General features: G+C 38.9%; 1 protein-coding gene across 2 annotated transcripts; it reads left to right on the top strand.

Moving 5' to 3' along the window:
- The first annotated feature begins 1733 nt into the window (after positions 1-1733).
- Positions 1734-9865, top strand: LOC137388934 (uncharacterized). 2 transcript variants are annotated; one of them, XM_068075437.1, is made up of 6 exons: positions 1734-2367; positions 3996-4514; positions 5863-6047; positions 7725-7846; positions 8535-8667; positions 9193-9865. In XM_068075437.1, exons 1-6 carry the CDS (start codon positions 1884-1886, stop codon positions 9553-9555), a joined length of 1806 nt encoding a protein of 601 aa, XP_067931538.1. In that variant the 5' UTR covers positions 1734-1883; the 3' UTR covers positions 9556-9865. The 2 variants fall into 2 exon arrangements, with proteins under 2 accessions (XP_067931538.1, XP_067931536.1); XM_068075435.1 differs by having other exon boundaries at positions 3996-4523.
- The last annotated feature ends 84 nt before the right edge of the window (positions 9866-9949 follow it).

The raw sequence follows: 9949 nt of genomic DNA, 5'->3' as shown, positions 1-9949 counted from the left end.
TCTTGTGGAGCTTTGATCAGTGCAAGCTGGTGTGACAGTGTCGTGTCACCTTCATATCACCTCTCCATTAGATCACAACATCTGGCAGAGAGTATAGCGTGGCAAGCTCCATTCCTTCTCCGGTTGTTTTTGATCTGGTCAAACCCTCACAAACATCGCTTTGAAGGTACATATCTTACTATGATATCAAAGTTTAACATCAATTTTTCAATGGGACGATAGTCAAGCTGTTGATAGGTGAGAGGCTTATGAGACCTTTCCTTATTCGTTTTTTCATATTCCTGCCAAGAACAGCATCTCTAACAGCTTTGGGTAAGCATGAGGAGCGTCAGATTGATTTGAATGATCAAAGAAAAGTTTGTTAGTTTTATCTGTTTGAGAAACATTGCTGTGTTTGACTAAGTTCTTGAAAGTGGCGGAGAGTGTTGCAAGTGTTTATGACGAGCAATGTTGGCTGTCGATGCTGTTTACTGCCAGAGTTCCGATGTCTGAGCCTCTCATCATCTCTTCTCATCTTTTCAAGTGTCACTCATATTTTTTGCCTAGCAATTATTGGTTGGCGAAGAGCTGCTGAGGCATAGACAACCCTCGCGCCAGACAGCAAGATCTTTATAAGACTAACTGCTGGTAACCTAACACGGGTGACCAAGAAATGACAAGTTCTGCAGTGATGAGTTTCATGCATTCTAAACGCCATGCCTCGCCATCATGATGTTTCAAAGTTTTGCCAGGCATCAGGACATATGAAAACCCACATGCTATGAACTTTTATTTTACTTGGTTAGTGCAGTGCGGCACGACAGTCGTGCAGGGCATTTTTCAGTTTTGTGTAATATTCATGAGGTGAAGACAATTGAGTAGATTACAGCTTCGCCTTTCTTATGATCTTTGAAGATTAACAACTGTATGTTTGGAGACCACCTGAAGTATCAACATTGTCGGCAGAGATCCACTCGCGGCCATCCGTGAGCACATGTGCACACACCTTTCAAAATTGATACATCAAAGATAGGAATAGATTGCTATTTGTGCTTGTTTTGGATTAAGCAATTTGTATTTTCCTTTGATGTAGCATCTGTCAGGGCAGAGGTATTGTACTGTCTTTGTAGTGGAAAGGCCTTCTCGACTTCTCTTATCAAGTGTTCAACTCTGCAATAAGCCCAAGCCGTGTCTTTCGAGTAGCCCTTATCCTATAGAGCACGGCAAACCAGATGGCCAGTTGGTATTTAGCGAAACCAAATCATTCTCAACCATTGTCAATGCAGGCTTGTTCAACATCACCTTTCTGTTGTACTTGATTATTGCTCTCTAGTAAGTCATGGCAAGGTTACCACCAGCTTTTAAAGTTCCTGACATTTCATCTTTCTGATGAATTATGTTTGTATATTTTATGGATTGACTATTGGTATGCTAAAAAGAGGCAAAAAGGTTATGGTTTATTGTTTTTTAGTGTTTGCTTAATTTGAGCTGAACAGCATGCATCCCCTTGCCACTTGACGCCTGCAGACAAGGCAGTTTCTTGCTTTGAGAACTGTAAGCCATTAGAGATACGCCTGCTCTCTGGATCCATAATATACCTTTGAAGCGTGCCTCTGTCCAATCATCTACTTGAAAGGAATTAGCCAATTGCAGTCATCGCCAATGTCAATGCGACCAATAGAGGAGGATAATTGTTTGTAAACTATCAAGGGCTGTGTGTATGGAGAGCGTATAGAGAGCGTGTGGTTGCTCTTCTAGAGACGGGCGGCTTCTTTGATCTGATTATTTATGCCAGAGACTCAATATATATTTGATGTATTTCCAGCGATTGCTTCAAATAATGTACGAGTGAGCGTCGGGCGTGAATACTGCCTCTCATACAGCTTCTCATACAGCCTTTCAGCATGGCTCAACTCCTGCTCTGGACTATAAATCTCTCCTTTTTATATTCCTACACAGCTAACGGATTTTTTCTTAACATATCAGAATCTCTAAATGACACTGCAGCAGTTAGAACATCAACAACGGTATCGCTGACTACCATACTGGAATATCAGCGGAGACTTCATTGGGCAGACAGTGCCTTCAATTTTATAAAGTCACTCAACTGCAGTCAAGTATATTTTACCTCCCAACGTGAGTGCAATCACCTTTTGAATGTGCGAAAACGCAATGTCGCTGTGTACGCAGCTCAGGCAGCAAACATGACGGAAGGACACTTTATAGCCATGCTTCCAGATGGTGGATTATCAAGAGCTGGGGCGCATCACGCTATACTTGCACTCGACCCACACCCAGATGCAAACTTTGGGCATTTGGTTCTTGTATTCTTTATCGACAAAACGCATAGTCAGCTCTCTTGCGAGCGACATCACGGCATTTATGTAGGTACGTATATATCTATATTTTCTCTCTCAGAACTTATGTGTAAGTACATAATCAGCTCTCATGTGAGCGACATCATGTCATTTATGTAGGTACATATATATCTATATATTCTTTATCAGAACTTACCTGTAAGTATATACATAGTCAGCTCTCATACGAGTGACATCGCTGCATTTATGTAGGTACGTATACATGTATATCTATATATTCTCTCTCAAAACTCACATGAGAGCTATACATATCTCTATATTCCCTCTCACTATTCGTATGTAGATTCGTATATCTCTATGTTTTTCCCCAGTACATTTTTTTAGATATGCATATATTATGTTTCCCCTCAGCAAACCTATCTAGGAATGTATATATTTGTATATTGCCTTAAATACTTGTATGTAAGTACGCATATCTCTATGTTTCTCTCAGTGTACTCTTGTAGGTAGGTATATATCAATGTTCCCCTCAGTGTACTCGTGTAAGTAGGTATATCTCTATGTTCCCCTCAGTGTACTCATGTAGGTAGGCATATCTCAATGTTCCTCTCAGTGTGCTCATGTAGCTACGTATATCTCTATGTTCTCCTCAGTGTACTCGTGTATGTACATATATCTCAATGTTCCTCTCAGTATACTTGTGTAGCTACCTATATCTCTATGTTCCCCTCAGTGTACTCGTGTAGTTACGTATATCTCTATGTTCCCCTCAGTGTACTCATGTAGCTACGTATATCTCTATATTACCCTCAGTGTACTCGTGTAGCTACCTATATCTCTATATTCCCCTCAGTTTACTCATGTAGAAACGTATATCTCTATGTTCCCCTCAGTGTACTCGTGTAGGTTGGTATATCTCTATGTTCCCCTCAGTTTACTCGTGTAGCTACGTATATCTCTATGTTCCCCTCGGTATACTCGTGTAGCTACGTATATCTCTATATACTCTCCTATGTTCTCTTAAAACACTTATTCTCCCTCCTCTGTAAGACTTCAAAAGAAAAGTAAAATAATTGCGCATCTTGTAAAGTCATAAACACACAAATCTGCGTTTTAAAACTGCTGCCATTTAAAGAAACCGCCATTGGCTAACTGCTAATTCTCTGATGCTATCTACACCCAGGCTTTTTAAGTCAAGCGCAAATGGATGCCCCTGCCGAGATTTGTTTATACTTAAACACACGTGCAATCGTACATGTTATAGCAGCAACTCTGTTTCACTCTCCAGATGTTGCTAGAAGAAAGAGCCTCATTCAGAGAGGTATAGAGGCTTGCATCATCACTTCATTTGGCTTCCAGTACCCTTCAGCCATTATGTATCAGATGATAGTGATAATAGTTTTTTCCACTAATGGTATTGTTATGGATTAAGATCAAAGGAACATTTATGTACATTGGAGTCGTGCACACCATGGTCACTTTAACTAATGTTATTTATAAACATCCTGACTCGCGGAAAGATCATTGCCCATGCAGGAAATGTGATTGAGATTTAACCAAATGTAAACACAAACCTCTCTCTACACGCATGGAAGTTTACATTACAAGAGACGCATAACTGTACTGGTGTACTTGCTGTTGATAGGGAGGCTGAAAATCATCAGTCTTTAAGCAACTGGTTATCATTGGTTATTTTAGGAAATAGCGAGTGCATGAAGCTGGCAGAAAAGCATCGCTGTCGCAATTGGCAACGACGGTTTGCAGATAGCAGCTATTCTATGACGAGTCGGCAAATTCGAAAAATGGTGCGAAGATGTGAAGTGAATTTCCTTCCCTTAGTTCACTCGGAAAATGATAAAGAACCAGAGATAATAGAAGGAATCTCACAAGGTTATGAACAATCACTGCTGTGCCGTGAAGACCTCATTGAGTATTCGTTGTGCCCGTCTCTGCGGCCAGCCAATGAAACTCTCAACCTTGTATGCAATCCAATCAGAGACAACACAAGGCGCTGCGAGACAACACATGAAACAGTTGGTATGAGCTGTCGAATGTTCGAGAGCTGTGACAAGGCGGTTTTGATATCAGGTGGTTGGAACCGACAGACTAGCGTGAATAGACACAGTGAGAACATAGTTAACATTTATCATCTTCTGCGAAGAAATGGATTTGAGCAGAAGTCAGTGAAGATATTTTTTGCTAATGGAATGCATCGAGGTATTCAAGGTGAATGTTGTTACCCGCTTTTTACCTGCTTTCTCATTTTGTAGACTCCGCCTTGCTTGACCTTGCTTTACCTCACTTGGCCTTTGACCTCATCGGTTGGTTTGTTCTGCATTTAACTTTCTAACAAGGAACCAATCTGGTGCTATAGTTAACATTATTAGTAATAAAACTGGTAAAAATAGTTTGTAGTAAACATGTTCTGCTGTTTTAGTCAATTTTAAAAAATACTGATGGCGTCTAACCAACGACTTTTGGCTACAAGATAGATCAAAGATTGAGCAAAGTGCAAAGTGGTATAGTGAAGTGTTAGATTATATCGTTTGTTTACGCGCATGCCAAAGCCGTAAGTCATCAATCTTTTGAAATTCCTCTAATCTTTTCCCTCATCAAGTGATTTTGGTAACATTTAAAGCAAGCTATTTTGCTGAACAAAGTTACCCAGGTATGCATAAATGTCTTTGATAAAACCTCCTAGATTTACCTGAAACAACACCAGTGTTGAAGTTGGCATTTATAATTACGTGATATAAAACTGCAACCCGCATAAAAGGGATGCGAATAACTGCAGCCTGCTTTGGCCCGAGGGCCTCAAGCTAAACCCTGATTGAAGCTGTTACATAATCTGGTGGTTACGTACAGGAGGATGAGGCAGGCCGACCCTTCTCTACCGGTAATCGCCTGTCTAAAAACTCTGCTCATGTTTGAAGATACCGTCCAGTGATATTTATCTTTTTCTATTATCTATAATTATGATTCTAAACACACACCATGCATGATTGCAGTGCTTCATGCCTGTATCATATGATATCTCATAACTGATGGCTGCTACGTGCACCTCTAGAGAATAACAAATCTGTATTTACACAACAGATACTTCATGTATTTAAACAATCTCTGACCTCCCAGGTTAAAACGTATTATTCCTTGATATAGTGCATGCCAATAACCTTGAATTAACCTTGAAATTAATCCAACCATTTATGCATTTCGATTTGCTATGATTTCTTGATTTCAAAGAAGTCTATCTTCTGTAAGCACCACGCTTCCCGCTTAATAATTGCAGAAAACTGTTTACCCTCGAAAACCGAAACTTGTAGGCTAAAAATTGTGATTTTAATAATTTCTTCACGCTTTTATTTGATCTCGTGGTGAACATTTATAGCAATTACCTATTTTGGTTAGATAATCTCGGCTTCAAACACTCATTTCTATTCGCTGGATCGGCGTAGAGTCTAGATTCTTCAAGAAATATGCGCATACGTTTTATGTTAGGTCCTCACATATCTTCGTGAACTTTGAAGGTAAAGCGTCATGCTAACTGCTGCCTTTACATTTGCAGAAGAAGATGGTGCAGACAGTCTCGACACCGAGATTTTTCCAGCTGCCATGAAATATTCGATGAGGCTGCATATCCGAAATATATGTCACAAGCCTCATTGTGTTGACAGTCTCATTCTCTACCTTAATAGTCCTTCGAAGACAGATGGCACAATGCTTCTTTGGGATGTCAACAAAAACGGCCTCGTACGTAAACTAGCTTCTTTATTAGCTGCCATTTTGGGTTTAGCTCATCCCACTAATGACTTACTTCATTTACAAAATTCACTCTTAAGGTTTTGTGTTTTTGCACGTACAACATGATTAGCCCTAACCTTGCCTTGATTTCAACGAGATACTTCTCCATTTCTCTTTCTTGACTGTCATGTGTGACTAATGCCTGCACTCACTAGACTGAGTGCCTTAAATTCCTTTATTGTTTATGTGTAAACAATGGGCAATCTATTCTAATTGTACATCAGCTAAAGCCTAGTGAGAGAATCTAACGCATGTATCTTGTTATCAATTTCACTTGAGCTTATGTTGTTTGTCTTACTATAGATCTCGATGAGGAATATTTTGTAAACAAAATAAGAAATAATTTTCAACCAGGTTATTGTTGATTATCGTAGGTTGTTGTAGGTAATTGTAGAATATTGTAGGTTATTGTAGATTATCTTAGGTTATTGTAGATTATCCTAGAAGTTTACCAATGTAGGTTTTTGTAGATTATCCTAAGTCATTATTGGTTATTTTAGATTGTCGTAGGTTATTGTAGGTTATCACAGATTATTGTAGGTTATCGTAGGTTATTGTAGGCTATTGTAGATTATCATAGGTTATCGTAAGTTATTGCAGGTTATCGAAGGTTGTTGTAGATTATCGTAGGTTATCGAAGGTTATTGTAGATTATCATAGATTATTGTAGGTTATCATAGATTATTGTAGATTATCCTAGGTTATTGTAGATTATCCTAAGTCATTATTGGTTATTGTAGATTATCGTAGGTTACTGTAGGTTATCGTAGATTATTGTAGGTTATTGTAGGTTATCGTTGGTTATTGTAGATTATCGTAGGTTATCGAAGGTTATTGTAGATTATCATAGGTTACTGTAGGTTATCGTAGGTTATTGTAGGTTATCGTAGATTATTGTAGGTTATCGTAGGTTATTGTAGGTTATCCTACACTTTTGTATCTTTGATTACTAGCCTTGGCCATAGCATTGTATTCATGGGTAAAGTGGAGATCTGCAGCTTTTCACTCGGTTACACCTGTAGGCATATCCTTAACGACATAGCAAATAGCCAGCTGGTATTTCAAGAGCCGTAAATATATTTTTGAACACTTTTCTAGCTACCAACTAATATGTAGCGTATGGCTGGGTAGGTAAGTTTACAATTTCAAAGAGCATAATGGTGTCCGAAGTGTAGTAAAACGCACTTGCGGCCTTTTATCTTACCTTTACAAGTGATACCTAGTGACAATAGATTAAACAATCTATCGGAGCGCTAGAGATTATTGTTGAAGTTATCTTAGTTCCATCGGTTGTCAGGCGGCAAATTCTGCTAATTTTAATGTCTTTTCTATGGAGACAGTGAAAAGAAAATGTTTCACAGGGTATAGCTTTGTTTATTAAAGACCAGTAGCAAATCGATTTATGTGCGCCAAAGTTGAAGGTTGTGGGCGTGGATGTTGATGCACGGACTCGAGCTCAACCAGTCAATAATGCTAATTAATAGGATTTTCAGAGATATTTTGCTTGTCTCACTTGAGGTGCCTGGACCACCTTGAGATTTTTGTAATTCTGCTCCGTACAACTTTCCTCCCTACCACATTCTTAACAGCTACCCTGGGATACCTGAACTGTCTAGATTATTTTAGTTAGAGGATGAAGAACAATACAGTGTCGAGGAGCTGCTAGGAGATCTCAATGGATGTCGAGCTACATCTGTGCAGATTATTGCTGATCAAAGCTTTTCTGGAGAACTGAGCAAGGCTATTAGGTTGGTTGGTATAAAGATACGGCCACACAGGCCAAAAATTTTCAAAGTTTCAATCGAAATCGCGAAACAGATGCAAAACGAAAATATTCGTCCGAAACTCACAGAATTGTTAAAGCTGCACATGCATACTGAAATCGTCGATGAAATGGTTTCATTGGCTGAACAAATTATTAGCGAGCGCGATTTTAGCAGCTTTCACGATTTATTCAGCATGAGACACTTCTAAGGACACGCAGCAATTAGAATGCAACTGATTAAAAAGTGTGCCATGTTTAGCGCAATCTAGTTAATTGCATTGTATTTTCTATGTTGGTAGATTGGTATAACGTTGGTATTTTTTTTGTGTGTTGCGATGTGTCTCGGATTAAACAAATTGCGGTAGCCGCTAAAATAGCGCTTGCTAATAATATGTTCAGTCAGTTGAAAGCGTTTCGTCAACGATTTTTGTGATCATGCACAGCTTTGACAATTATCTCAGTTTCGGACGAATATTTTTGTGGTTTTCGTCTATTTCATGATTTCGACCAAAACTTCCCAAATTTTCGGCACGTGTGGCCATACCTTAAGACTGTGCTTAATACTGAAACCAATCTAGCTACAAGTCAACAACAAAATATGGATTTAAAATTATCACAAGAAATTTTGAATGTTTCCAAACATTTAAAAGCTTGCTGTACTCCGCTTGTAGAAAATCAACAAGCCATCCGAATGTGGTGGTATATGCATCTGGAAAGGAAAATGAATATTCGTACTTAAGTACATTCACTGACCATTGGACGAGGCTAGATCACTCACGAACCTGCACAGAGGAGGCTTTCCAGGTAAGTAAAGATAACTCCTAATGATTTTTCAGTTGTTCACAATAACAAATACTATGTATACTAGTTATAACTATGCATAGCTCCTTAGGTTGAATGACTTGCCAAATTGATCAAAGGATCGTAGCATTGCTTTTCCGGGGAAACAACTAGAGCCTATGGAGAGTTGGACAGTCATAAGCCAGCAAACAGTCTGACACAATGGAATTTTTGGTAGCAATTTGCTGTCACTACTGCATTCCTAAAATATTAAATATTTTAGGAATGCAGTAGTGATAAAATGTCCTAAGCACTGATCCAAGGCTCATCTGTGTTATGAGACATTCTCTGAAAATGTTCATAGCTCAATACAAATTCATTGATCCTTGCTAGGTTGGAAAGATTATGCTTGCTTGCCAAAAGAAATAGCTTGCTGAGCAAGGATAGCTAAGCGTGCCCTAGGAGTGTTTCTAGCAGATGTTTTCATTTTCACCGCTATAATCTTATAAGACACTGCCCCTTTCTCATCCTCTGTATATAACTTTGCAGCAAATCAAAAGTACAATGCTCCTATCGACCCCAGATATAGGGCTAAATATGAACAGAAACAGCGGCGTGTCCAATTCTTTCACACTCTTTGGAGCACCATGCAATGTCGAGCCTCCATTTTCTGATGATGAATTAAGGGAGTGGTACAGAGGTTGCCAGGACATACCCCTCGATGTCTGGTTAAGGACATACATAGCAGGCGGCAATTCAGCGCTTCTACAGTCTGCGGAGAGTGACGATGTACAAAGTAACTATTTAGCTTCAAGAGAAAGTTCGAGCTCCGCAAACATTCAAATAGTGGATGAAGTGTCTTCTGGCGATGACTCACACGAAATATCTTCGAATAGTCTACCAACTACGTAACGTGGGCGCTGCTCATACTCTTTAATAAACTATATTTTTATATATTTAATGTTTTCTACAAAGAATTTTTTCTTTCAAAATCAGCTAGCATTATGAATTCTTTGCACCTAAAAGAAATCATGTTTTAGCTATTTCAAGCTCTATTTTTGACATGAATGTTGAACATGTGCAGTCACTTGTGTAACACATGCGCACCCTAAGTCATTGCTATCACAAATCTTACTTTCTTCCCCTTCATCTTAAACCTACTGAAATGTGCAAGACAATCAAACCATTGAATTATTCTTCCTAGTAGATAGGTGGCTTGATGAAGTGATTTGTAAATAAAGTATTATGCTATGCCACCAATATGGAGATGTTGTGCAAAGCTGTTTGTTAGTAGTTGAACACTCAA

The sequence above is a fragment of the Watersipora subatra genome, chromosome 2 (assembly GCF_963576615.1).
Source record: "Watersipora subatra chromosome 2, tzWatSuba1.1, whole genome shotgun sequence".
Taxonomy (NCBI): Eukaryota; Metazoa; Bryozoa; class Gymnolaemata; order Cheilostomatida; family Watersiporidae; genus Watersipora; species Watersipora subatra.
This window is presented reverse-complemented; position numbering and strand designations above follow the sequence as displayed.